Consider the following 26,575-nt stretch of genomic DNA (forward strand, 5'->3'; position numbering starts at 1 on the left):
AGGAAGGGCAGAAGGATGTATTCAGAGGGTTGGATGGACAACTTCACACCTTGATGGATTCTCATTCAAAGAAGTCAAGCCGATCCTTCAGAAGACCCCCTACACACCTTTATACACAATGACCCTGATCTCCATGGCTGGCCTCACAACCAGAGGCGGTCAACATGCTCAGCTCAAACAGTTCAGCCAGCCCCCGCTCCAGTGCAGCCATATCAGCTCGGCTTTGGACATGCCAGCCTTTACCGCTATCGTTGCGTCTCACACTCGATGTGCAGAGAATTGTCTAGTTAACAGGGATGATCAGATCAGACTTCAAGCATTACATACAGCTGAAGCCGTCACAGTTTCTGTGATGAGATGTGGTCAGTTGGGATTGGCTGAGAGGAGCATACCCAGTCACCCGTGCATCTCCAGCTTGCTGCACGACATGGAGCCCCTTGGCCCTGCAGCAAGCCACCAGACCGAAGGGATAGCAGACGCAGGGTTCCAGCTGAAGACTGTTTACACAGCGCGGGCTCCTTAGGGCCCTGTGGGGTGGTTGCTTCCCAATGATCTTGCCCATCGACGGTCGAGTACTCATGAACCTATGCACCGATCAGCCTGGCTGTGCTGCTCTTGCAAATGGGACCCTGTATGTCGAGGTCGAGCGTGTGCAGCGATCAACGAGACACAGCGGCGGGTGGCCTGTTGACAAAATAGCGAGGTAAGAAGACGTTCGTTTGGGTGATGAGTCTGTGACGCGGGTCAAGCGTCTCCAGCACAAGGCTGCAACCCCTTTATCCGCTAGTTGATCTGTGTCTAAGAGCATTTCCTCGCAATCTCCTACGCTGCAGCGCTCCATCCCTAGGTGACGATCAGAGGACTACAAGCTTCGGTTCACCATTCGGTCGGTCAATTCATTCTACATATGAATCTTTCATTGACAGCCTCAGTACCAGTTAATCCTCATGCTCTGAAATCATTGATACCACTCAATCTCGCTATAAGACTGATCTCCTCCCGGATGGTTCTAGCAAGTGACCTCTTGAACACCATTGACCTTCTGCTTCTCCCCGTTGACTTTGTCGACAACAGGAGCATTGGGGCCCTTCCACTTGAAGCTGGAGCCATAGTGGTCATCCCTCAACTCTTTCTGGCCCAAGAGGTTCTCTCGAAAGGTGCCCCCAGGAACGGCGTAGTCCTTCCACATCATCCCCCTTTCTTGAAGGACCGGCACTAGGAGATCGACCACATCCTCCCAGCTGCCAGGATTCGTCACGCTCCCAATATTGAATCCATCAACGTCGGCCTCCTCCACCCATTGCTGAAACACATCTGCCACTTCCTCGGCCGTCCCCACCGGGCAGGGATGTAGACCGCCCAAGGCCATTTGCATCCCCAACCGCCTGGGGGTCCACGGCTTGTCGCCCTCTTTCTCGCTGGCCTCGAGCGCTTTGAACACAGCTTGGATTGCCATGGCCTGCGACATGCCACTGAGATCCATCGGCTCGTCCAGCGGGTAAGGGGCCAGGTCGATCCCCGTATACCCACTGAACTGGGCCAGGCCGGCAACTGGGTCGGCGTTGTCGACCGCTCGTTGATACTTGGCCTGTGCCTCCTCCTTGGTCCTGCCGATGATGGGCATGATACAGGGGAAGAACTTGATGCTTTGGGGGTCGCGGTCATTGGCGGCAGCGGCCGCACGCATCTCAGAAACCGTTTTGGCGGCCTGGGAGACATTGAAGGTGTTGAGAAACACGGCTTCGGCATGCTTGGCGGCAAACGCCGAGCCTGATTTCGAGGTGCCGGCTTGGAAGAGCACTGGCGTTCGCTGTGGAGAAGGGTGTACCTGGGAACGAGCAGAGACGCCAAAGTATTTGCCTTTATGCTCGATTCTTTGGATCTTATCCGGGTCAAAGCCCATGCCGGTGGTCTTGTCAAGAATCACCGAGTCTGGTGCCCATGAAGATTCCCAGAGTCTGGGGAGGACGAGAACCGAGTCAGCAAGTCAAGGAGGAGGGGGGACTGGGACCGGGAGCCCATCAATGTGGTTTGCAGATTGCCGAGGAACTCACTTGTATACAGCGTCCATGAACTCGTCAGCAACAACATAGCGTTCATCATGCGGGATGATGTTCTCCTCGCCCATGGCATTTGCGCTCGACTTGGTGTAGCTGGTGACAATGTTCCACGCACATCTGCCGCCGGTGAGATGGTCGAGGGTGGAGAATTGCCTTGCCAGCACATATGGCCTGGCATACGTCGTGGACTGTGTGACGGCAAAGGCAACATTGTCTGTGACCGCTGCCATGGCTGACACCGCGAGCAGGGGATCAAGGTGAGCGACCTGGTGGGCCGATCGAAGCATGGCATTCAGATCTCCGCCATAGACGTCGAAGCCGACGAACCAGTCGGCGAAGAAGATGGCCGAGATCTTACCCCGTTCAGCGAGCCGCGCCAGATCAGTGTAGTACTTGATCTTGTCTTTGGTGGTCGACGTGTCGTCGGGCCTCCTGTTACATGTATCATGGAGCACGTTAGTTTGTCGTGTGGCATATGTGATGGTTGTGAGACACCAAGACAGCATCTTGATTCACATCAAAGGGAACAGCAAAGAATTGACTGACTTCCATTGGCCCGAGGCCATATAGCCACCGACACATGCGATTTCCAGAAAGGACAATTGGATTTGTTTGGGTGCCATCGTTTCACCCAGTCATCGACCACAGAGTTTGATAAGCGGTTGAAACGCAGAGTTTCGCGGCCGTCTACCTACTTGTAGGATCAATCAAAGCAACAGGAAGTCTAGACTTTGTCCTTCTTGGCTATATTGTCCTCTTTTGCGTTGAGAGTGGAATGTTTCAAGCTTTACCCCCTCCGGCCTTTCATCTCCACACATCTCGTTCAGGGCTCGCCAAGGACATTTTGTCCCCCCAAGAATGATATGATCCGGGACAACGTGATAAGGTGACAGACACAGTACCTGGCACGGCAGTCATCGTTGGCACATGGGATATCGCCCAGAGGTATCAGTGGAGGTCGATCGATCGGAGGCTGGTTTGCGCAGCGGAAGCTAGTCTTCCTCCCGACCATCAAGGAGGAACCCTTCTAATGTGGATACGATTGCCGCTTTGGGAGTGTGGCATCCCTTACAACTTGAAGGGACCCGGTATCCGGTAGGGAGCGAGACTTGACTGCCGACTTACTAATGATCCGCATGGCATAGGATCCATTCATTCTGGGGTTTACAGGGTCTGTTCCGTCTTTACTGATCCTCTACTACCGCATCTTGTCTTGGTCACTGTTATGCGGCTGTCTATTCTGGTGTCCCGACTGGCCTATCTCCGTCTGGATACATTACCCTCGTCTGTCTGGTAGCCAGATTGTTTACACCCTGGTCGCTCTCACCTAAGTACATATTGGTCCTAGGAACCAAGAAAGGTGAATCAAGCCCTGAAGGCGTCTATCTTTCCAGTTATCATGGCTTCTCTGAGCGACCCGGCCTTCTCGAGCCATGGGGACGTGCTCGACCTTCTTCACTCGACAGTGCTCTCGCCCAAAGGATTGGGGACGCTCCTTGTCACAATCGTCGTCATATTTCTCGTGGTAAGTGGAATACCCATCTGGGACTGTGTGGCAACACAGTTAAAATCATTTGCACGGCCTTTTGCTCACACATGATACAAACAGAGCGAAGCATACCATGCCGACTTCCCTCGAATCCAAGGCATTCCCGAGGTTCCCTTTGCTCTACCCTTTATTGGCCATCTCTATCGCCTGGGTGGCCGAGCTGGCCAGAATGACAGTACCATCTTCACCGAATGGGGCAAGCAGCTCAAGTCTCCCGTCTTCCAATGCCTCTTTGGCAACCAGAGGACCGTCATCGTGTCGGACTGGGCCACCATCCGGGAACTTTGGCTGAGACAGTCCAATGCCCTGATTGACCGACCTCACCAGCCTGGCTTTCTCGACAAGTTGGGCATCGATCTTACGGGATCGTGTATGACGGATCAGATTCGTAAATGCAGGGCTGCTGGGATGCGAGCATTGGCCAAGGTATGTAGCAAGCTTCAGCTGGTTACATGGATTCAACGTTGCCGCCCACATCCCCTCCCTATATTCTCAATTCCTATCTATCGTACCTCATGCTGACAGCAACTCGAAACAAAAGCCAAATTGGCCCAAATACTATCATCTCCTCGAACCCTCTTCAGCCAATTTCATTGCTTCCGTGTACCAGAAATCCGACAACGGACGCGCAGCGATGGACACGTACGCCTTCCTCCGGCAGATTGTATTTGACCTGGCCTTGTCTCTGACCTACGGAGCGCGCTTTGGCGACGTTGACGACGAATTCACGCTTGGGCTGATCAAGTCGATCAACACGATTTCGGCGTTTCGCTCGACGACCCGCAAATACCGGTTCTTCGTGCACATTTCACGCCTGATCCCCGAGCCGACCAGCCAGATTGTGGCCGCGGAGAAGACGCGGCGATGGCACCGCGACATCCTGTACCAGCAGTACCAAGACCGCGTCGCTCGCGGCGAGACGGTCGACTGTATCGTCACGTCGCTGACCCAGGATGGGCTGACGACGGAGGAGATCCACGGCACGTGTCTGGGGCTTCTGCAGGCCGCCCCGGACACGGTCGCGTCGGGCCTGTACCAGGCCATGGCGTGGCTGTCGTCGCCCGAAGGCAAGCCGACGCAGGAAAGAGCGTTGCAGGCCATCCTGGACGCCTACCACGGGGACCGCACCAAGGCATGGAACATGGCGTTCCGCGAAGAGCGCGTGCCTCTGATCAGCTCCATCAACAAGGAGACGCTGCGCTTCTACACGGTCACGCCGTATGCGACGCCGCGCCGGACCACGCAGGAAGTGAAACTCCCAAATGGCGTGACTCTGCCCAAGGGCATCACGCTGGTCATGAACGCCCAAGAGGCCAACCACGAAGAAGCCCACTACGGCGCCGACGCCTGGAAGTTCAACCCGGACCGCTTCATCGACAGCAGCGAGGCTGTCGGCGCGGGACTGCCTCATCTGACCTTTGGCGCGGGGAGCCGCATCTGTCCCGCCGTCGCCATCAGCAACAGGATCATCTGCGCCCTGCTGACCCGGCTGATTCTGGCCTTTGAGATGGACGGCAGCAGCCAGGAAGGCCGCAGTCCTAACGTCGACCCGCTGGACTTCTCCAATGTCTACGATCGTCTGGTCGCCCACCCGAGATACTACGACTGTCACTACAAGGCCCGAGACCCGGCTTGGTTGGAGAGTGTTTTGAAGGAGGCTGAAATGGAAGCCGCTTCCAACTGATGAGCTTGACTAGTCAGTCTTCAGACGACCACAGGCAAGGGGGAAAGAAAGATGGTGATTGTTGCACTACGATTGCTACTATCACACAATAGATGGGCACCCCAGTCTCCTTGTCACCTACTAGATGGTCAAACTCATATGACATTTCTCCCATGAATTTACTCTTATGTAGTATGTACTCATTGTCGCCATGCAAGCTGAAGCGGCACAACCCATAGCAGCATAGCATATGTAAAAAAGCTCTCCATCTTTGGATGGGAAATTGTCGGAATGTCAACAAAGGAACCACGTGAAAGAGGCTCGAGAGGGTTGAGATAAGAAGAGGCCGAAGCACAATCCGAAGAGGCGGCTCAACCTACCGCAGGGCGGGATGATGAACCGACGTTGAGGGCCATCTGTCCCGCATCGATCCACAATCCACAACTTGGGCCGACAAAAGCGGTCCAAACCGTCTCCACCAAGATAAGGAAATCTGGGTATTGGGTAGAGGCTTTTGTATGCTTTATGCATATACAGATATACAGAGTATAGGGACCCATGTACATATGATTTATGCTGAACTGAACATGCTCTTTCTTTCTTGGTCGCTAAATCAAGACTCGTCCTTGTGTTCCAGCCCAGCAGCGGAAATAGAATGCTGTCGACGAAGAGAAGAGGCAGGGTCATAGTGGGAAAGAAGCCATAGGGAGAGCAAGAGTGAGGAGAAGATTGGTCTCTGGAGGCAAGGCAAAGCCAGGTGGAATTCCTCAATAAATTTATATTTAATAGTCCGACCATTTAGAAGCCATCTTCCATGGTCCAAAAGGAAACCGGATTGAACATTCCATGCAACGGCGCAGTTCCCAGCCCGGGCCCCGGTCTAGGTGTACCCGTAGGATTGGCGACCTGGGCGCCGAAACGGTTCATCCCAGCGAAGAAATCCTCGCCCGTGATGTCGGTGATGATCTGCGAAAACTGCTCGTACCCACCATTGTCGACCTCAAAGGGCATGTTGACGTCGAACGTATGGACGGACGGGGCCAGCTCTTCCGTGAGACCGACGACGGCCTCGCGAGGTCGACGACTGGCATGCGTCTGGGAAGAGATTTTCTGGTCGATCAGACGCTGGCGGATCACCTCGAAGGCGTTGCGATACTTCTTGGCCGAGTGCACACGCTCGGCGATCACAAAAAGCACGATGCTGCAGTCGTGGATGCCGTTGCTGGCTGTGAGGTCGAAGATGTCGTCCGGCGAAATCCAGATGCAGTAGGCGAGAGTCAGGCCTTATTAAAACACCCGTTTGTTAGCTCCTGATGTCGGGGTCGCGGCCGGGAGAACTCTCTGCTCCAACACTCACCTGCCATGAAGACCGTCTGCACCGCCATGAACGAATACCCGACGGGCAAGGTCTGGTGCAGTCGTCGATAGGCACCGCACACGCCGGCGCAAGCTCGAGCACACTCCTTCAGAAAGCGAGGCGCGACGTTGGGATCTGAAATCAGTGGATACAACAGCAGGCGCTGGCATTTGAAGTAAAAGATCATCTGGAAGCAAAAGTCAATGGTTAGTGCCCGTCACACGCGAACGTGGTGATGTGATGCATGGATAGTTCAAGCTCACATAGAAATCGTAACCATCGTAGGGCACGTCGCCCACATCCTTAAGGTTGTGGGTGTCCGGCGGGATCATGCTCTTCCACTGTTCCAGTCGTGCTAGGAACTCGTCCGTGACGCACTCGCTGACAGGTCCGCCACTCTTGTCCACTCTATAGATGGTCTGTTGAATGTCGGATTCGATTTGTCTCAGTCGAGTGATGAGCAAGAATGGGGTGAGAGAGGTGCTCCTTAAGGTGGTCGGCGAAGATCCTGTTTCTACGGGCAAACATGCCAGCCGTTCTTCGGTGATGTCTTCGTCGATGTCCAGTGGGAATTCCAGGTCGATGTCACGATCAGAAATCCCAAACGGTCTGCCCATGGGGATGGAGATCTGACGATCGAAGGCATAGCACGCCCAAAAGAGTCGTTTCCGCAGCTCCCCCTCCAGAGTCAACTGGGACAGTGCCTTTGTTTGTCGATGGAGACCATGCTCGATGACGATCAAAAGGGCGATCCGACTGCACGTCCAGGCTCCTGGGCCGATGGGATCCCGGAGACAATAGATGGCCATCAACATGAGCACCTGCACGGTTCGGATATCGTTGTACTCAAGGATGGTGTCCAGCGTCTGCACCGCCGACATGTAATGTCGCTTCACGTGGAACATACCCGACTCCCCCGTCGTTTCGATGAAGCGGCCTGCCGTCGCATACACCAGATGGAGGACCGTGATTTCGAACATGTCGGTGAGAGAGTGTCGTCTCTGATGGACGTCCCGTGCCCAGACCGTGTGGATGACGGGCAGCCGCGTGGCAATGTGTTTCAAGTACCCGCCGAATAAGCGCTCGGCCACCTGGTCCGGGACATCGGTGAAGTCGATGGGCTGTAGAGTATCCGACGACAACGACGACGACGGGGTTGATGGTCCGGTGGGGAAGGACTGCGGACGTGAAGAGAAGGACGAGGCGGTGGCAGTGGCAGTGGCGGTAGTCGTGGTCGTCGCGGTCCCATGGCTATGATCAACTGAGCCAACAGGATCGTGGTGTCGACGACCTCGGCCGAGGAAGGTGAACAACCTGCCCATGGCCACTTGTGACGAAGCCCCAATGTAGCCCGAACCGTTGACATCGAGCGACAAGCTTCTCAGGACCGACACCACCGAGTCCGCACCGTCTTGCCAGTCCAGGACCGCTGCATCCGGGTCCGCCACGTCAGGCCCTAGACTGCTGGACGTCGACTTGCCCTCGGACTGGGCCATTTCCCAATGGATGGAAGGGTCGTTGTTGCTGTTGACGTGGTTGTTGTAATTGTTGTTGCTGGGCGAGGCCGACTTCCAGTGGTCGTTGCTGAGGCCGGTCATGCCATGCGTCGACAGGAGGGTCTCCAGCTCAGCGACACGACTCTCGAGCGACTTGATGTACTGATTCTTGCCGAAAGGCATGGGCTTCTGTGGCACGATATATTCGCAGTGTGCATGGCTGGACTTGCATTTGCTGCAAGGCTGGCACCCGTCGCACTTTTTCTTGCTAGTCTTGCATCGCTGGCAGGCCAGCGTGACTCTGGGCCGTTTTGCCCTGCTTGGCTCTTCTTGCTCTGCATCATCTTCCTGCTCCATCAGGAAAGCGCCGGAGTAAGACGGCCATGGACGCCCTTGAGGCGCCAAGGGCAGGCCGTTCGACAGTCCTAAAGGCTCTGTTTCCATTGTGTCGTCGTACCACGTACCAAAGGGTAGGATAGAGAGATATCGCACTTCAGCATCGCAGTGAGGTCGTCTGATGTGCCCGGAGAGGAACGAGGCCGACGTCGAGCGTGCTATCTGTCGCCATGCCCACCAGTGGCAGTGGTTCGGTGGTTCTGGAACTGATAAGGGGCGGTCCACCGTGCCGAGAAAGCTGCAACCATCGCCCAGGCCCCATGGACCGTCGGCAAGTGATTGCGATAAGTCGTAGGGGTCTTAGGGGTCCCTCCGATGTTCGACAAGACATAAGTGCACAAGCACAAATGCGTGCAGCTCTCGCCCGGCATTCAACAGTTACGATCAGTCTTCCCTTGTTTGATTATAGCAGAATTTCTACCTTGATGAAAGCTGCTACTCCTCTTACTACTACTAGCACAGGCAGTGTGACGAGGTGATAACATTATCGCAGTTAATAGTGAGTGATGATAAGATAAGTGATAAGAAGCTACCTGTACTTTAGACGACTAGCAGCTGCAATTAGTGGAGGTAGCGTCTTGGCGCAAGGCTGTACTATATAACATGAATTGAAGCAGCAGGAATTCATCATCATCAGCATCATCAATATCTATATCTATCTATATCTATATGATGTTCATTATGGGGAGACTCGCATGAGATCCTTGGGTGAAATATAAAAACAAGTTCCCGAATACATATACTCCTACTCTACACCTGTTTGTGGCCTGATTGATGCATGACTCCCTCCTGAACCCGCCTTTTAGTGACACAGGGAAACAACGAGCTTCCTCCCTGCCAAATTCCCTTCCTTCACGAGTCGTAACCCGTCCTCTACGGCACTCAAGCCTCCTTTTAGCACACTGACGGTCGGAATCTTGATGGCTCCATCCTCGATCAGTTGATTCAGTCGCTCTCCGTAAATCCCACAGCTGCTGTCCATCACAAACTGCTTCATCTCCACGATGTGGACTCTGGCGTTCGGTGGCACCACCTCCTTACTCGACATGTAGGCAACCGGTGCAAAATCGATCTCTGTGTCACTGCAAGCTGTAATCACTTGCAACACCAGCTTCGCCGTCGTGGCCCCCACGAGATCAATGGCCTTGGTCAGTCGTCCTCGTGCCAGGCTCACGATTTCATCGATGATCTGAGGATCTGTTTTGTTTGTATATGCCACCACGTGTGTGGCACCAAGCGAGGTTACTAGCTGTGTGGTCGCCTCCGAGCAGACAGCAATAACCTCGATGCCCGCTCTCTCTGCCAGCTGGATGGCGAACTGGCCTGTCGCCGTTGAGCCGCCCCAGACCAGCATGACTTCTCGCTCTGGCTCTTGCTGTTGATCCTGTGAATCGGTATGCATTGGGATTCGCAGCCACTTCCACAGTGTCATTGCTGCCGTGAGGCCAGCCACGCCCAGGATGGCGGCAGTATGGAAATCCAGGTTGATGGGGATGGAGAACACCGTGTGCTCCGGTACTACCACAAGATCTTGAAAACAGCCTGCCCTTCGATCCCGGTAATATGTGCCTGCAAGAATCAGAATTAGTTCAACAGCTCGTCCAGCATGCAGCCTTTTACAGCTGTGTGCAGAGGAGACTTACTGGTCCAAACATGATCACCCTTCTTCAGTCTCGTCACTCCTGGCCCGACATGCTCGACCACACCTGCCATTTCACGCCCAGTGACCCAGGGCAGCTCCGGGAGGCAGAAGTTGTACTCGACGCTCTTCCAGTCGATGTGGTTGAGGCCTGCCGCTTTGTTTCGGATCATGACTTCCCCCGGTGCAAGCTTTCGCGATACTGGGAAGTCGGTAATGAGTTGATATGATCGATTGGGTGTGATGATTAAGGCATTCTGCCTCATGATATGCTCCTCGCTAGAGTATTGTTCCTCATCTAACTGGGATGCGGGCTTCTGTGCTGGACTCTGGACGGCAAGTGTTTCGCTCTGTCGGTCCTGTACCGTCTCAACAACACTCGATGATTCTTTCTGGTTGATCTCGACCGCGCTCACTGCGACCAGTGGCTTCCTCTCGAGCCGCTTTTGCTTCCAGAAGCCTCTACTGTCCTTCACTCGCGGCTCAAGGGTAAGTACAGGCTCGGTTGCCATGACGGTTGGTTTCACTATTGCTGGTGCTGTCGTGCGAATGTGGTCGACAAAACTCCTGTCTCCGAAGGTGTATCGGTTTCGTTTATTTCGACAGCCACATGTGTATTTGCCCTCGAATCTTTGCCTTTCCACCTTCTTTCTGAAGTAGACACACGTGTCTCACTCACAGACGCAGAATACCTGTGTGCGGTACAGTCGTTCCGCCCGGACAGTCAAGGCACGGCCACGACAAACTGGTTCGAGAGCATTCCGCCTGGAGGCGACATTGACGGTTCGACTGGAACATGTTCCGAAGTATGTCACATATTGACGATCCACAATATGGCGGCAGATTGACATGTGAGTCGGCTTGGGTGCTCGAGCCATGGTAGTCGTACGGGATGGGGACCTTTCGGCTGTCCGACTAGTTTCCGACCGAGTGATTTGAGATCAGCCACGGCTTATTCCAACCGTCCTATCTTATCCTCACGCAAGTCATGATTGGTTATTGAGACGTCTCTCATCCAGAAGTATAGAATTTGGGGGGTTCACAACCTATCTTACAGCCATAATTGTTGCCGGTAGCTGAGGAGGCTGCCTTGGTTCTGTACACGAAGAACTCACTGTCCCTCTTTCCCTCGACGAGAAAGATTGTTTCTCATTCTCCTGGCACGAATCCTGGCGTCTTTCTAGTCATCTATCATGACTTCTACAACCCTCCCTAAAGGGGACGACGGCGCGCTCAAGGCAGCATACGTGGACACTCCTGAAGGCCAGATCCATTACTATCACATCTCGCCTACTTCTGCTACCTCTGAGGATGTTTCTTCCCGGCTACCGATCTTTCTGCTGCACATGTCAGCATCATCGTCAAGATGCTTCCACTCTCTGATGCGATCGCTGGCGGCACTGGGATACTCCTGCTATGCTCCTGATATGCCTGGGTTCGGCTCGTCTTTTGATCCCGCATACGATCCGCCCGCGATCGCCTGGTACACTGACCTGTACTACAACACATTCTCCAAGTTTCCCGAATTCCAGAAGCGCGGATGCCACCTTATTGGTCACCATTCAGGGGGCACACTGGGCTCGGATCTTGCGGCGAGGTACCCCGACTTTGTACAAAGCTTGACCTTTGTGGGCCCAGGCGTGATGGACGCGGCAGCGAGAAAGGAAATGTCCAAGACGTTCCTGGACCCTTTCAATCGGCCGGTTCCGTCTGGAGAGCATCTGATCAAAACGTGGGACTACCTGATCTGGGAAGGTATCCCCAAAACCAACCTGGATTTGTTGCAGCGGGAAGCCCTCGACCACATCCGGGCTTGGAAGGGGAGATCCCAGATCTACGCCTGTATCTGGGAGCATGATGTTGGCGACTCCATCACCAAGATGAATCCCAGTTGCAAGATCCTGGCGTTGTGTGCCAAGGACGATGTGCTATGGAAATACTTCGACAATATCAAGGCCCTGACCAAGAGCCTGGGACGAGACGCCGTCTGCCGTGAAATCAAGGGCTCCAATTTTTCACCCGACTTGGATTCGGAAACGATTTTCGAGTACTTTGTTGAAACCATGCTCAAGAACTAAGTAAAATCGATGAGAATAATGTCAACTTCGGGCTGAGATGGGCATTGTTGCAAACTGTCTCAACTCTCTATAGTCCGTATTTCAATTCATTCTTGCTTTTGTCTTTGACAAAAAGTACATTATTCCAGGCATGACTTCTATATTAATCAGAACCAGGGAGAATGTGTACATTCTGTAGAGCATCTAATGCTGCGCTGGAGCTAGCCTCTAAGCCTTAACTGGCTCTACGTACGGGAAATCGCCTTCGAACTTGAACTGGCTTCCGTAGTGGTCAGAGCGCAAGGTCTTCTGGCCCGGTTCTCTCAGAAGATTTTCCCTAAAGGTGCCTCCAGGCACAGCGTAGTCGTCGAAGATGAGACCTCTTCTTCTCAACTCCGGTATGAGCAGCTCCACGATGTCTTCGAAAGAACTGGGGTTGCTGATGTAGGCCATGTTGAACCCATCGACGTCGGCCTCGTCGATCCACTAGGCAGCAATATGATTAGCTCACTGGACCAGTGATAGTGATAGCGGCAAGAGAGGAGAAGCCAAAAGAAAAACAGAAGAAAAGCAAAGTTTTGGGAACTGACCTGCTCCATGACATCGGCCACCATTGCCGGGGTCCCAACCGGGGTGGGATGGAAGCCTCCTATGGCGATCTTCTCGCCCAGCCTTCTAGGAGTCCAGACGTCTCCGGCCTTTTGACTATCGGCAAAATTGCCAAAGAAGCCCTGCACGATGTTTTCCTTGGGGTTGGACATGTCGAGCTTGAATTCCTCGTCCATTGGGTATTTGCTCAGGTCGATGCCCGTGTAGCCGGAGAACTGGGCGAGAGCGCCCTCGATGTCGGCATATTTCATAGCCTCGTCAAATTTGGCCTGTGCTTCTTCCACGGTACGGCCGATGATCGGATTGATCGCGGCAAAGAATTTGATGGTGTAAGGGTCACGGCCGGCGGCGCGGGCAATATCGCGAGACGCCTTGATCTGGTAGGATGCCTGAGAGGGCACGAGTCCACCAATGTAGACGGCCTCTGCGTGTCTTGCAGCAAAGGCCTGGCCGACCTTGGAGGTTCCAGCTTGGAAGATGACACTGGAGAGAGAGGGAGAGTCAGTGTTTATGTTGCTCTTTTACCCACCCAGAAAAGCACCCAGGTCCCTCATCATCATGATCAAAGGGGGGAAAGTAAAGAAAACTTACGGAGTCCGCTGAGGAGAAGGATGCAATTGATGGCGACCCTTCATCTTGATATGTTTGCCTTCAAAGTCAATCTTGACGATCCTCGTTGGGTCGTAGGCAATGCGATTGACCGTGTCCCACTTGACCGAATCGTCGGCCCAAGAGCCGTTCCACAGCCGGTAGACAAGGTCCATATACTCGTCGGCGACCTCGTATCGCTCGTCGTGAGGCAGAAGCTGCTTGCCGAAGGCCTCGGCCGCCCCCAGCGACCAGCTGGTCACCACATTCCATGCGATGCGACCCTTGGTTAGATGGTCGAGAGTGCTCATCGTGCGAGCGAGCGAGAATGGCGGGAGGTAGCTGGTACTGCCGGTCACGCCGAAAGAAACCGAAGTTGTCACGGCCTGGAACAGAACAAATGGCAATCGCTTTCTCAGTTACTGCTTTCTTTTTTTTCTGCCAAAATGGCCGTTTCACAAGAGGAGGAGAGGGGAGAGAGGGTAATAAAGGTGTCAATTTGTCTTACCGCCATGGCTGAAATGATGACCATCGGGTCCAGTTTGGCAACCTGTGTGCCCGCGCGAAACACGGCGTCTGGAGACCCGGCGTAGATGTCATGAGCAGCGTACGAGTCGGCAAAGAAGATGGAGGTGATCTTGGCCTTTTCGGCCAGCTTGGCTATGTTGATGTAGTAGTCCAAGGTGTCTTTCGAGTATGTATTGTCGCCCGGTCGAGCCCATTGTCCGGCACACTCATGGTTTCCCTTGCACGCTGTCTCGAAGAAGTTGAGGTGGACCTTTTTCCTTGGTGGTGTTTGAACAGAGCCCATGGCTGCGGTGCTGTTTCTCTATGGCTGAAAGGCTGACGAGCAAAATATAGTATTGCTCTTGAGTCTTGACAATCGAGAATGTTTTGATGTTGACTTTGACTTTGACTCTGACAATCGATCACCACCAAGACTTACCTTGCTGTCTTCGTATCAAGTCAAGTACTTTGGGCGTCACCCAAATCGATCTACCATTGGACCATCAACTAAGCCGGAACAGGGGGCTGAGAGTCGGAGCACATCTTGTCTCCCGCCATTTCCTCTCTATCTGTCTCTCATCACTCGATGCCAACCCTAGTTTGGGAACCCTGGCGGGAGGGAGTCGGGTAGCGGAACTTCCACGACGGCAGTCTAGTTGATGAGCACTGTCCATTCAGTTATCGAGGTACATTTCCAACGTCTGGATCCACGTTGAAGGACGGGGGTGGCAGAGTTGTCCCGCACGGATCCGCCACCAAACCCCGGTCTCCTGGTCCTGGAAAGATGCGTGGTAGGCGGAGACGAATTGACAGTACAGTGTAGACAGGGCTGGTGAGTGATACTACAATTGGACATGGGCCTGAAGATAGAGCATAGGAGCGTAAGCGCTGACTGGCTTATCGTCGGAAGAGACTGAGGGACCCGATCCCGGTTGCCCTTTCGGAGACTATGCTAACCTCCGCTATTCGAGCGGGTGGTGCGCCTAACCAAACCGATGCCGTGATCAGACTAGAGTGGGTCCGACCCTCCGGGTTTCCGCTTTGGTCAGCAAGTAGCCTCGTTGGATCATTGATAACGCCGTACCCACTTTTCCCTTGTCTACCTAGTATGTAGGTCCTGGGTAGTCGTTGTCCACATGTGGAAATCAGTGCATGTTTTAGCCTTGTTACAACCTCCCAGATCTGACTGACGCCTCTACATACCTCGCCACTAGGGTTTGCTGATAACAGCTGTGAGAAGGGTGAGGATACTGGCAGAGTAAAGCGGTTGAAGTGCCAGTCTGGACCGCTTCGTCCAATTGCTTATCTACAGCTCGACACTATATCACGTCTATAAGAGTGGCCGTGAGCCAGTGGTCGCGACACGAGTCGACTGAGTCTTGATATACCACGAGGTCTTTCCCTTCCTGGCCCTGTCCCCCTACGATCCCACTTGAGTACCTGCGTACGGACATCCATCCTCTGTACTCAGATACACAGATATCCTATATCGAGACAGACCACAGACATCCTCTCAGAGACAGACTCGGGCGACTCAATCCTCGCCATGGATTACTCGACGGCAGAGAAGAGCCCAATCACCCCCATGGTCGGCGAGCCCCATGACATGGAAGCAGACCTCAAGGATGGCAGCTCCAACAACGACCTCGAGACACAGGAGGTCTTCCGCAAGGAAGAGGGAAAGGTCGACTTCCGCACCATCACCTGGCAACGCCTGATCATTCTCCTTCTCAAGGTCCAAGTCTCCACTGGTGTCCTGGGTATCCCGGGAGCCATGGGATCTCTCGGTGCCGTGCCGGGGGCGTTGGTCATTGTCGGCTGGCAAGCCTTGAATACCTGTACGTTGCCCGGACGCTTGCGTCGAGGAGCGATGGCGCTCGCTTGTCTCATATCAAGACATTTGAGACTAACCTCTGCTATACAGATACCGCATGCATCCTGATCGATTTCCGCAACAGGCACCCTCAATGCCACAGTGAGTCGTCCCCTTGTTCCACCCCAGAAACCTAATCTCGGTCCAGCCCCGACCGGTGGTTCAAACTCCAAACCATCAATAAGATTCATGACGGCTAACATGTTCGTCTTCGTTCAGCCCTCGTCGACATGTGCGGCTTGATGTGGGGAAGAATCGGGCGTGAGTTCGTGGGGTTCATATTTGTGGTCGCCTTCGTGCTCTGCAGCGGATCCGGACTGCTGGGCATCTCGGTTGCACTCAACGCACTCAGCGAGCACGGCGCCTGTAGCGTGTGGTTCAGCTTCGTCGGCATGGTCATGATCATCATGTATTCGTCTATCCGCACCTGGGACCGAATGACCTGGCCCATGACGGCCGGGTTCATCTGCGTCATGGCCGGTGTCCTGTCTGTCGTGATCGGGGTGTCGCTGCGAGACCGACCCGCGGCCGCGCCACAGACCGGGCCCTTTGAGCTGGGATTCCACGTCGTCGCGCACGCCGACTTCGCCGCCGGCATTACCGCTTGTGCCACCATCTTTGTCGCCTCCGCCGGAGGCCCTGTCTACGTCCCCATCATCGCCGAGATGAAGCGGCCTCAGGACTACCGCAAGGCTGTGATCCCCGTCGGCTTCATCGTCGCCTCCATTTACCTGGCCTTCTCCATGGTCATCTACTACTACTGCGGCGTGTGGATTGCCACCCCGTCCCTCGGCAGCGCCGGTGTCCTGGTGAAGAAGGTCGCCTACGGCATCGCCCTGCCCAGCTTGATCATCAGCGGCGGCATCTTCAACCATTCGGCCGCAAAGTATGCCTTTGTCCGCCTGATGCGTAACAGCCCGCATTTCCAGTCCAACACATGGCAACACTGGTCCACTTGGGTCGGTCTCAACATCATTTTCGGCTTCTTGGCCTTCGTTTTCGCCGAGGCGATCCCCGTCTTCAACTACCTGCTTGCCTTGACCGGCTCCTTCGCCTTTGCGCCCATGAGCTTGATCTTTCCGGCCTTCATGTGGATGTACGACGATGGCCGCCCGGCACTTGCCCGGGGCTGGACTGGAAAATTGGCGTGGGCCTTTCACATCTTGATCCTGCTCATTGGAGCTTTTCTGGTCGTGGGCGGAATGTGAGTCTTAACTCTCTATGACTTTCTATCTTTTCTCTCAAGAACTTGGACCCCTTGCATTCCAACCCATTGCTGACATATCTTTTCCTCACAGCTACGGTACTGCCGAATCTATCAAGGAGACGTACAGCGCGTCGGCCAACCCGGCATTCAGTTGTTCCGACAATTCAAACACAGTTGCATAGAAGTCTGTATCAGGATAGCTCAGTGAGTGACATGACCACGACAGAATTGGGCCGTCTACTTGTCAGTTTGGGCGAGCGGTGAGAAGTACACTTTGCCATTGGGCTGGCTGGAATTCGACTGTATCAAATTCGCTTGAAAATAAAGTGTGTATTTGGGAGCAATGTGAAGGGTAGCTGGGCATGATCGTTCAAGAGAAGAAGCAAGATAGAAAGCTTCTTGCAGCTGGATGCCTATTATACTTGTCTATCCAAGTCCAACAACACATAAAAGGCCCCTGAACTCAATATCCTACAGCAATCTGGCCATCTGATCCCTCGAAGACTTCCCTGCAAAAGAAGGGGCTTCTTTGAGACGTCCGCGGTCCAATAAGAGCCTCTTTATTGTTGATATCCGAGAGGCGTCGATAATGTCATCTTCATTATTGTTATCGTGTCTTCAAAGGGTTGGAAAGCTCGTAGATATTGCCGCCTTTTCTTCTTCTTTTTTCCTTTTGAAAAACAGAACGAGCTTAGTAAAAGGACAAAGTGGAAATGAGGTAAAGACTGGCAGGTGAACCATGACCATTCCACAGCTGCTGGCAGACAAAAGTCATGGCATATCCAGCACCTGAAAATGGGGGAAATTCGCCTTGTTTCAGGGGGTGTTTTCTATTAATATTCTACTTGTGATTATCTGCATTAAATTTTCCACAAACGCCTTTTCCGATCCTGGTGTTGATAACTTACATGAGTTTGGTGTAGTAGCAGTATGCTCGTCCATCCGCCCATCTATGCTTTTTGTTGCCGAGTCCTTCCTGACCTAGTTGAGTAAGACCAGGCATTCACCAGAATTTCGTCCTGAAATCACAGCCATATCAGTCATGTCTGTCCTCGGCCATGCTTACAGGACGTGGACCCGAATTTTCCATGGCGGCTTCGGCTTCGGTCTCGTCCACAGAAGCTGAGTCTGTTTGTGTAGTGCCAACACTCTCTCCGTTGTGCTCGTGTTTGCCTTGTTCCTCATCCTTGTTTTGGTCCTTCTGCTTGCGTTCAAGTCGAGTCATTCCCATCCCCAGACTTGTTCCAACGCTAGCAGCCGCACATCCCGTAGCTAGGTAGAAGGTTTGGGTAATGGCCTGGTTGTACGCTTTCAGCACACCCGCCAGCGTTTGAGCGTCGTCTGATGCAGATAGAGCAGCTGAAATATCCGTCGCACCAGCCGCAACGATCTTGTCGGCGTCAACACCAGGAGCATACTTTTTCAGCGCAGGGCGTAGAAGATTGATAAAAGTCGTCTGTGCCAATCCTATGAGAATGGCTGCTCCAAAGGTTTGCGCCCACGCAGCCGCTGCGGTGGCCGTGGCCACCATGTCGGGCTTGACGACCGCCTGAACTGCTTGGATAGGCTGCTGGAAAGAAATTCCCCGTCCCAGACCATGGAGAATCTGATACCCGACCCACTTGCCGGTGCCTGTATGAACGGTGAAGGTGCTCATCAAACCTCCAGAGATGGCCGTCAGGGCGGACCCGACCACGGAGAATGGCATTGGATAACCGAGACGAGACACACCTGTGCCTGCGAGGATAGCACCAAAGACCTGTGTCCCGAAAGTGGGGAGCATATAAACACCGCTCATGGTCGGGGAGGCTGATTTGATGGTTTGGAACCACAGAGGAAGATAGTAGGAGAATATGAGCATACCACCAAACTGTAGGCCTGTAGTCACCATACTGGAATAGACCACGCGTATGCGCAGAAGCGACATTGGAATCATGGCGGCCTCGCCGTGGAAGTACTCCAAGACGAAGAAGACAGCAAAGGCAGCCCCGCTGCCACAAAACAATCCGATGATTGTGGCAGATGACCAAGAGTAGGTAGTGCCGCCCCATTCCAAGGCCAAGAGAAGCATGACGCATGAGGGTGCGAAAATGGCGAACCCGGTGATGTCGAAATCGTGCATGACATCCCTGAATGTCCACTTTGCCTTGCGAGCTCTGTATGGCGGGAACGTGACAAACAGCATGATTGCCAGGGTCACGCCGCCGATGGGAAGATTGATCCAGAAGCACCAGCGCCATGAAGCATGTTCAGTCAAGGCACCACCAATGAGGGGGCCAGCCAGCTGGCCGATTCCTGCCATGGACATTATAAGTCCCATCAGCATTGGCCGTTGCGACGGGGGAGCCGCCACTGCAAGAATCGTCAAAGCACCATTCAGAAGCCCTGAAGCCCCCATCCCTGCTATTGCCCGACCCACCACAAACATTGTGCTTGACTGCGCCAAGGCACAGATCAACGATCCCACTTCGAAGAGGGCGACAAAGAAGAGAAACGTGTATTTGAGGGAGAAATAGGTGTAAGCCTTGCCAGTGAGCGGTTGTAGCGAGGCACTGGTCAACTGATATGCTGCAGCGTACCAGCCTATGTCGGCGATCGTATGGAACTGGTCCGTAATCTTGGGAATTGCGGTCGCGATGATGGAGCTGTCGAGGGTATACATGATCACGACAAGGAAAAGAGAGGACATCAGGGCGACGAGGGCTCGAGGACCCAGATAGTGTGGTTCCGCATCTGCCTCCATGGAAAATGCAGACTCGGTGATGGCCTCGGGCGCAGGAGACGTAGGGGTGGCGGTCATTGGTATGGTTGTCGGTGTCTCGTCGAAGGCTGTAGGATCGGGAGGCTTCTCAATGTCGAGTAATATACCTCCACTCACAGACTTGTTGTGTTATTGCTTGGACAATGGTACCGGGAAGATCTGGAACAAATACCAGACCTGGCCTTGAGGTTGCCGATTGTTGTTTATATTGGAAACTCTTCGAACTCCCGCCGGACTCTCCGTGCGGTGGATAAGGAGACTGAGTTGTCCTCCGGCTCCGGTCACGTGACACATTTGAACCCGGTCACGAAGACTCAGGGAGGCGTTCCAGCCGGAGTTCGATTGCTGGGCTCCGGGGCCCGGGCTGACAAACCATATTGACGGCAGCCTAGTAGCAGGGTGCCTTAGGATCCATCGAAGTCGTGGACTCAATCCTGGAAGCTGGAGTTCCAATCTCCTATGAAATCCTGCCCCACCAGATCCTCAAAGCCACCAAAAAATCCTTCGACGGAAAAATCATATGCTGAAAAAGCTGCGCCAACGTCTGGAGTGGTGGATGGCTGAACTTCGACTTCTGTCTTGAGTTTGTTCTCGTACCACTTCTTCCAGAGTCGCAACTTGTCGATATAATGCGAGAAACATACTGGGATCTCAGAGGATTGTTGAGATTGCACGAGGCTCTGTTGGGCGGCGGATTGCAACTGAGCCATCAAGCGATCCGCCACGGCCGAGAAGCTCATGCTAGACGACCTAAAACACTGTAAATCCCATCCGTCTGCAACTAGAAAGGACAGTCTTGCCAACACGAGGTGTGCGTAGAGAACGGGTAGCCATTCTAGAAACGGCAGTAGCTGCAGACTCCCTGGAGGCTGCGCTGCGAAGCTGTCGTAAAACAACCGGATATGTTCCACGCAGGCATGCAGGGCTTCAGCTTTCTGGATGGCTTCATCACGTTCCATGGTCAGCACAGGCTCATAGAGGATGATCAAAGCACTCTGTTTGTACATCTGAGCAAAGCCTATAGGTCTCAGTTAGCGAATGCCACGAAGCATTGGGAGGCCGACGAAGCAGAATGTGTATGTATGTGAACGGTAGGTGGTGCCACAGCGTCAAGGACCCGAGGACTAAGACTTACTGCTTTCCTTTAGCTCGGGTGGAAGGGTCCGCTCATATGACTCGAAGTCGTCTTCGAAACACTTCACATACGTTCGAATGGGTAGCCTACCACCGAAACCGGTCAGGCTCAGGCAACCCGGAGACAGGTATTTATCAACAATGCGCTGTATCCGAATTGAGTGCACCAGGTAGACATCGGTGGAATACTCTGTTGCGGCCGTGAGGACGTCACAACATTCGTCAAGGTAAGGGTTCCAGCGCAAAGGTTCACAACAGGGCAGTCTGCTGGTGAAATAGTAGACTGCGAGAGCTGCCCGACGTTCATCAGTGGTTCGAGCGCCTTCCTTAAAACTTGTGCCATGGAGGACCTTATGTGCGTCAAGAAACGTACAGGCGGTCCGCCAGACACTAGGCTGCGGAGGTCTGTTCAAAGCAAGCCCGAGAAGCATCGCTGAAGCAAGGTGGACCAGGTTCATCATCTGAGGGTTCTGCAGATTGTAGCACTGACACCTTGGGCGTGTTAGCGGATTATCACAAGTCAGCAGGGCTGTAACGTATACAGCTTGATGCCTTGACGACGACACAACAGGATGGTAGAGTTCTGCCCTGATTTCGCCGTTGTCGACATCCGCAAGGCCTCCATTGTGATTAAATTGTCCAGGTCCCGGGTCCATGGGCACATCCCACTGGGGCTGGGAGTAAAGGACTTACCAAGCAATGAGCACCAGAAGCCCCTGTAAAATATCCATGGATTTCTCTCCTCTAATGAGCAGGTGGTCCCCCAGATATCTGAACAACTCCTCGACCATTTGTCGCTGTAAGGCGACTTCGCCATGACAAGCAACTGTTAGGCACGTTCTGAAGAGAAAGGGCTTCGTCTCTCGAACTTCGACCAATGTTGCGCGGGGAGCAATGATGACAAACGGAAAATATTGACTCATTTGGGTCCGGAAGTCACTAAAAAGCTTTTCCTCGACCACTGGAGCCAGAACATGGAAAATGTTGCTGCTATCTGACTTGGGGTCATCCTTCAGGTGTGGGTGGCAGAGTTCTGTGATAAAAAGACGAGGGTTCGCGGGGCTGGTTCCGCCTGGAAGATCCGTTTCCTGCGTCGTAGAAACGGGTGGTGTCGGTAAAGAGGAAGGTGGCCGTCGGACTCCGTCAAGTTCCCCTCCGTTAGCGAGGAGTTCGGTGAGACTGTTGAGTCGGTCTTCAAGCTTTGACACTCGCCTGGAGGTCCATCAGAAAGACGGCTTGATGGTACATCGAGGATAGCACGAGATGCAGTGCAGTGCACACATGATGTGATCTCACGACGCTCGGATGAGGGTACCACGCTGTCAGGGGCAAGGCATGCCCCCCAGAAAATATTTCGCTGGGTGAAACTTACGTGGACTTGGTTCGCGATCGTTTACGAGGTGTAGGTACCGGGGTTGTACATTCTCTCCGCAACCGATGACATCTGCTCAACATCAGTGATATTGAGTGCATAATGGACGGCGGGTTCACCTTTGGCACGTTGTATCATTAGACCCTTCCAGTGGGATGCATTTTGCCTTAATTTGGACGCAGTTTCGACAGGCCCGATGCGGGCGTAGACCGGGAGTGTCGGGCAGATGCGCGACGGTACTGAATGCCGCCATGCTGCACTGCACAGTGCGGTGTACAGTGTAGAGGAGTATTCAAGATCGCGTCAGAGATTGACTAGTGCTGGCAGAGTCGAGGCATCACATCCCATGTACATAATTAAAGGGATCACACCTAAGGAATTTGTTCCCCAGACTCCGTGCGAAAATTCCGACTCCGGATGAGGATCGTATTAGTAGATGTAGTACACAGCAGTTGTCCGCCTGCCTTCCGTGCTGCGATTGCTCTCGATTAGATTCACTAGTATGATCAGTGCAACACCAACCCGTTGAGTGGCAAAGGCCTCATTACTCTTGCAGCTGTCGAGGGACGTCTGTGCTTGCCACAGCCGCTCCAAGGGAAGATGGCGACCAGGTACTAGTATTGGATTGAGATGGACAAGAGTGGTGGCCAACTTGGACGTTGAATCAACCTGCCGGATTAAGATTAAACATCCGGAAGCCGTCCGCTCTCGTGTGTGGTATGTCATTGGTCAGAGCTTTATCACGTCACTAGCTGTGTGCTTGCTCACGTGATGTGACTGACACGGAAGCTTTCCCGAGGTCGCGTAAAGTGGTCACATAAGATGGTCGTTCCTTTATGTTATGGCCAAGTACCTAGGTACCTAGGTACCTAGGTACCTTAGGTATCTAGAACTCTAGAGAACATCCATATCGTCGCACCAGTATTTGAAGAAGCCGATTGTCTAATGATTCTGTGGTAACCTTCGATCTAGCTAAGCCTCCTTCATGCACCAACTGCAAGCAGCGACTTCACTGTGTCCCTTACAGTGTCCTCCAGCTTTCGGTATTCGATCCCCAGAATCTCCTTGCTTCGCGAGTTGTCATATCCGAAGATGTCTGCAGGCAAGGAAGTGTCGATATCGGCAGGGAGTCTGTCGGCGAACTCCGGGAACTCCTTTCTAATGATTGAAGCAACGATACCGTTGCTCATGTGGCCGCCAGTGACAAAGAATCTCTTTCCTCCGGCCGCCGATGTTTCCATGGCCTTGACATGCGCAAGGGCAACATCCCGAACATCCACCCACAGAAAACCAGTGCTTGGTGGGATTGCGTCCTTGCATTTTCCTTCGATCATATCCCGGATCGTAGCATTCGAGGTGTTGATGGCATCCAGCGAGTTCAGGTAGTGCACGACAGGCCCGAACACTAAGGGCGGGTTAATCGTTGCAAGGTCGAAGTTCGGCTTCTCTTTCTCCACAAACTCCCATGCTGCTTTTTCTGCAAAGGTCTTGCTCGCTCGGTACGCATTGCTGGGTGTCTGGATGGCCTCTTCCCAAGTGATGGGATTCCAATTAGCCTCGCTGTAAACCTTGGGATGGTTGTTGGGACTGATAATGGCCGCGAAGGACGAGGTGATGACCACTCTTTTGACAGTAGGGGCAAACTTCTTCACCGCCTTCAAGATGCCCGTTGTACCGATCACTGCCGGATCAAGCAAGTCCTTCTTGGGGTCGGTGACATTGAAATGGAACGGTGATGCGGTGTGCAGGACGGCCTCGAAGGGCGGGTCAGACCTGACGGCGTCGTCGAAAGCTCCCTCTTGAGCAATATCCTTAACAATGACATAGCTGAGTTTACTCGACGGGGTCCCAGCGTGATTCTTCAAGATTTTCTGTCCTTTGTCGTCAGATCGGACGGTGAAAACAACGTCATGACCGTGCTTGAGGAGTACGTCGACGCAATGTGCTGCAATAAAGCCTGAGCCACCTGTGAGAAGGACCTTCATGTTGCTCGGGTGCTGGTAATGCTTGAGATCCAACAACGAGTGCTAGACTATTGTCTGTGATGGAAGTCGGTAGCAGAAGATTTGTTAGTCGAAGTCAATGCTATGAGTCGGCAAACATCCGATACGTGAGAGGACAGTAAATGAGAATCTGGAGAAATGCGCGGCGAATCCACGTTAGTACTTATTATTTATAACGAAGGGCGTGTCACTGTGTATGCCGACATGTGGCTTGACGACCCAACCCACCATGGAGATCATTCGCGAATATCTCGACCGTGATTCCCCACCATTGCGCTGTTCTGTTCTCCACGGAGTTGAGAAGTTGAGGTAAACCCGTCATAGACAAGTCCTTCATCTCATCATCATCATCATCCTCCTGCGTTCAAGGTCTTTTGGGTCTGTCAACAAAGAGTGACTTGTTTATTGAGGCTTTTCTTCACAGAACACGTTGGCGGGTGTGTTTGCATGGATGCCCGAGAGACCCTGATCTGCGATGCCCTCAGGGGGTTTGGCTGACACGAAACAGGCGGCTAAGGGGCCTGCGGTCTTGCGAATAATGAATTGTAGTCGCCGTTGAGGTGGAAAGGCCAATGCCCAGCCAAAATTGGTGCACTCCTTGACCACGAATTGGCTTCGAGTTCCCTTCATGTCGACAAGTGCGGAAGAGGTCGAAACAAGATTGGGTGTTGCTGATGCCAGTAATACTAGTATCGGTGTAACCCGCAGCCGTCGAAGCAGCGGCCGCCCTCCGCCACCGCACGAGAGCGCCGCTTTCAAGCCACAGCCAACTGCAGTGGCATAGTGCGCCACTCCGCATCCATTAACCATCAAGGCGGCAGTCTTCACTCCTACCCTGCACAAGCGAACATACTGTTCTTTGCCGTTTCGCCTCTCCACCTCATATACCATGGGTAACGACGGTGGCAGGTGTGTCCTCCTTTATCCCGCCATGTTCAATTTCCGGTACTGACTCTTTGCTAGTATCCCCACCCGGCGCGAACTGGTCAAGGAAGCCGCTCGAAATCCTACCGCGACCGAATTAAAAGACAAGCAGAAGGAACACCTTGCCCACCGATGGTCAACATGCCCAGTGTCGCATAAACCGTTGGTCAAACCCATCGTTTCGGATTACACCGGAGAACTCTACAATAAAGATGCCATAATCCAATTTCTCCTGCCCGCTGAGGCAAGTTCGGTCGACAAGGACGAATACGAGAAATTCATTCAAGGACGCATTAAATCGCTGAAAGATGTGGTCGAGGTGCACTTTGAGGAGGAGCACGACGAGAACGCAAAGACGAGCAAATGGATTTGCCCTGTGACCTCGAAGGAGTTGGGACCAAATGTCAAAGCGGTCTACCTCGTTCCATGCGGTCATGCATTCTCGCAAGAGGCCATCAATGCGGTGAAGGGCGACGGCAAATGCGTGCAGTGTGGAGCAACGTATGAGGAACGAGATGTCATTCCCATCCTTCCAAGCACGGAAAAAGACAAGGCCTTGGTGATTGAACGAATGAATACGCTGAAATCACTCGGCTTGACACACTCTCTGAAAAAGGCCAGCGGGAGCAAGAAGCGCAAAGCAAACGGTGAATTGAAACCGGGTTCCGCAGATGAACCGAGAAAACACGCAAAAGGCAACACTGTTGACGGACACTCCATAGTCAAGCCGCATAATGGTGATGGAACCGCCAACCCACAATCTGGATCATCCGCTCCCCGGATGTCAACCGGAATCAAGGATGCTGCCACTGCCAGTCTTACTGCTCGAGTCCTTGAGGAGGAGGCAGCAAGGAAAAGACAACGACAACACAATGACAACATCAGTTCCTTGTACAGCAAGACTTCCGACAAGTCCAAGGCAAAGAACCGCGATTTCATGACGAGAGGATTTTCAATTCCCACGGACGCGCGGCACAAGTGAGACACACCAGGGTGATAGATTGTTGAAACTCTCTCTCCGCCTGACACCTTTTGTGAGCTCATCGCAACCACAATTTGTGCCGGCGATTGCATTGGAAATGGACGGTGTTTCTGACAGAGCGCGAAGACGACGAATCCTCGCAATACGGTTGACCCGAGAGCGGCAGTGGTTGCAGCCTGAGACTTGATTGAGTCATGCGATGAAGTCCACGGCATGGTCTATCGGATGCGTAGTCCCAACCCAAGCACACCACATTCAAGTTGGTGATACTGGACACTGTCTTGGCTCGCAACATTGGAGGAGGCCAGCACGGCAGCTTGGTCATGCTCGCTTGGTGCAACCGTGATCCTGCACATGACCGGAAGCAATTCTCTTCCTGAGAGCATGCCATAAGAGTT

The 26,575-nt window shown here is 53.3% G+C and overlaps 11 protein-coding genes across 11 annotated transcripts; 4 read left to right on the forward strand and 7 right to left on the reverse strand.

The window, feature by feature from the left end:
* Window positions 1–1,009: 1,009 nt before the first annotated feature.
* A1O1_03360 (uncharacterized protein) lies at window positions 1,010–2,566 on the reverse strand (the record flags this gene model as incomplete). Its single annotated transcript, XM_007724265.1, has 2 exons — window positions 1,010–1,958; window positions 2,055–2,566. 2 exons carry the CDS (start codon window positions 2,564–2,566, stop codon window positions 1,010–1,012), a joined length of 1,461 nt encoding a protein of 486 aa, XP_007722455.1.
* An 893-nt stretch (window positions 2,567–3,459) lies between these two features.
* On the forward strand, window positions 3,460–5,293 carry A1O1_03361 (uncharacterized protein; the record flags this gene model as incomplete). The annotated part of the gene is made up of 3 exons (XM_007724266.1): window positions 3,460–3,585; window positions 3,670–4,035; window positions 4,151–5,293. The coding sequence occupies 3 exons, from the start codon at window positions 3,460–3,462 to the stop codon at window positions 5,291–5,293; spliced, it is 1,635 nt and encodes a 544-aa protein (XP_007722456.1).
* Window positions 5,294–6,070: 777 nt separating this feature from the next.
* On the reverse strand, window positions 6,071–8,569 carry A1O1_03362 (uncharacterized protein; the record flags this gene model as incomplete). Its single annotated transcript, XM_007724267.1, has 3 exons — window positions 6,071–6,555; window positions 6,630–6,816; window positions 6,893–8,569. 3 exons carry the CDS (start codon window positions 8,567–8,569, stop codon window positions 6,071–6,073), a joined length of 2,349 nt encoding a protein of 782 aa, XP_007722457.1.
* Window positions 8,570–9,323: 754 nt separating this feature from the next.
* On the reverse strand, window positions 9,324–10,672 carry A1O1_03363 (uncharacterized protein; the record flags this gene model as incomplete). The annotated part of the gene is made up of 2 exons (XM_007724268.1): window positions 9,324–10,090; window positions 10,165–10,672. The coding sequence occupies 2 exons, from the start codon at window positions 10,670–10,672 to the stop codon at window positions 9,324–9,326; spliced, it is 1,275 nt and encodes a 424-aa protein (XP_007722458.1).
* Window positions 10,673–11,353: 681 nt separating this feature from the next.
* Window positions 11,354–12,238, forward strand: A1O1_03364 (uncharacterized protein; the record flags this gene model as incomplete). The annotated part of the gene is made up of 1 exon (XM_007724269.1): window positions 11,354–12,238. One exon carries the CDS (start codon window positions 11,354–11,356, stop codon window positions 12,236–12,238), a length of 885 nt encoding a protein of 294 aa, XP_007722459.1.
* Window positions 12,239–12,445: 207 nt separating this feature from the next.
* On the reverse strand, window positions 12,446–14,225 carry A1O1_03365 (uncharacterized protein; the record flags this gene model as incomplete). The annotated part of the gene is made up of 4 exons (XM_007724270.1): window positions 12,446–12,703; window positions 12,808–13,309; window positions 13,418–13,800; window positions 13,923–14,225. 4 exons carry the CDS (start codon window positions 14,223–14,225, stop codon window positions 12,446–12,448), a joined length of 1,446 nt encoding a protein of 481 aa, XP_007722460.1.
* Window positions 14,226–15,467: 1,242 nt separating this feature from the next.
* A1O1_03366 (uncharacterized protein) lies at window positions 15,468–17,002 on the forward strand (the record flags this gene model as incomplete). The annotated part of the gene is made up of 3 exons (XM_007724271.1): window positions 15,468–15,759; window positions 15,846–15,896; window positions 16,014–17,002. The coding sequence occupies 3 exons, from the start codon at window positions 15,468–15,470 to the stop codon at window positions 17,000–17,002; spliced, it is 1,332 nt and encodes a 443-aa protein (XP_007722461.1).
* A 1,035-nt stretch (window positions 17,003–18,037) lies between these two features.
* A1O1_03367 (uncharacterized protein) lies at window positions 18,038–19,801 on the reverse strand (the record flags this gene model as incomplete). The annotated part of the gene is made up of 1 exon (XM_007724272.1): window positions 18,038–19,801. The coding sequence occupies one exon, from the start codon at window positions 19,799–19,801 to the stop codon at window positions 18,038–18,040; it is 1,764 nt and encodes a 587-aa protein (XP_007722462.1).
* A 389-nt stretch (window positions 19,802–20,190) lies between these two features.
* Window positions 20,191–21,552, reverse strand: A1O1_03368 (uncharacterized protein; the record flags this gene model as incomplete). Its single annotated transcript, XM_007724273.1, has 2 exons — window positions 20,191–20,780; window positions 20,898–21,552. The coding sequence occupies 2 exons, from the start codon at window positions 21,550–21,552 to the stop codon at window positions 20,191–20,193; spliced, it is 1,245 nt and encodes a 414-aa protein (XP_007722463.1).
* Window positions 21,553–23,251: 1,699 nt separating this feature from the next.
* On the reverse strand, window positions 23,252–24,253 carry A1O1_03369 (dihydroflavonol-4-reductase; the record flags this gene model as incomplete). Its single annotated transcript, XM_007724274.1, has 1 exon — window positions 23,252–24,253. The coding sequence occupies one exon, from the start codon at window positions 24,251–24,253 to the stop codon at window positions 23,252–23,254; it is 1,002 nt and encodes a 333-aa protein (XP_007722464.1).
* A 907-nt stretch (window positions 24,254–25,160) lies between these two features.
* Window positions 25,161–26,177, forward strand: A1O1_03370 (uncharacterized protein; the record flags this gene model as incomplete). Its single annotated transcript, XM_007724275.1, has 2 exons — window positions 25,161–25,180; window positions 25,235–26,177. The coding sequence occupies 2 exons, from the start codon at window positions 25,161–25,163 to the stop codon at window positions 26,175–26,177; spliced, it is 963 nt and encodes a 320-aa protein (XP_007722465.1).
* Window positions 26,178–26,575: the final 398 nt, after the last annotated feature.

Source organism: Capronia coronata, assembly GCF_000585585.1.
Source record: "Capronia coronata CBS 617.96 chromosome Unknown acBCG-supercont1.3, whole genome shotgun sequence".
NCBI lineage: Eukaryota > Fungi > Ascomycota > Eurotiomycetes > Chaetothyriales > Herpotrichiellaceae > Capronia > Capronia coronata.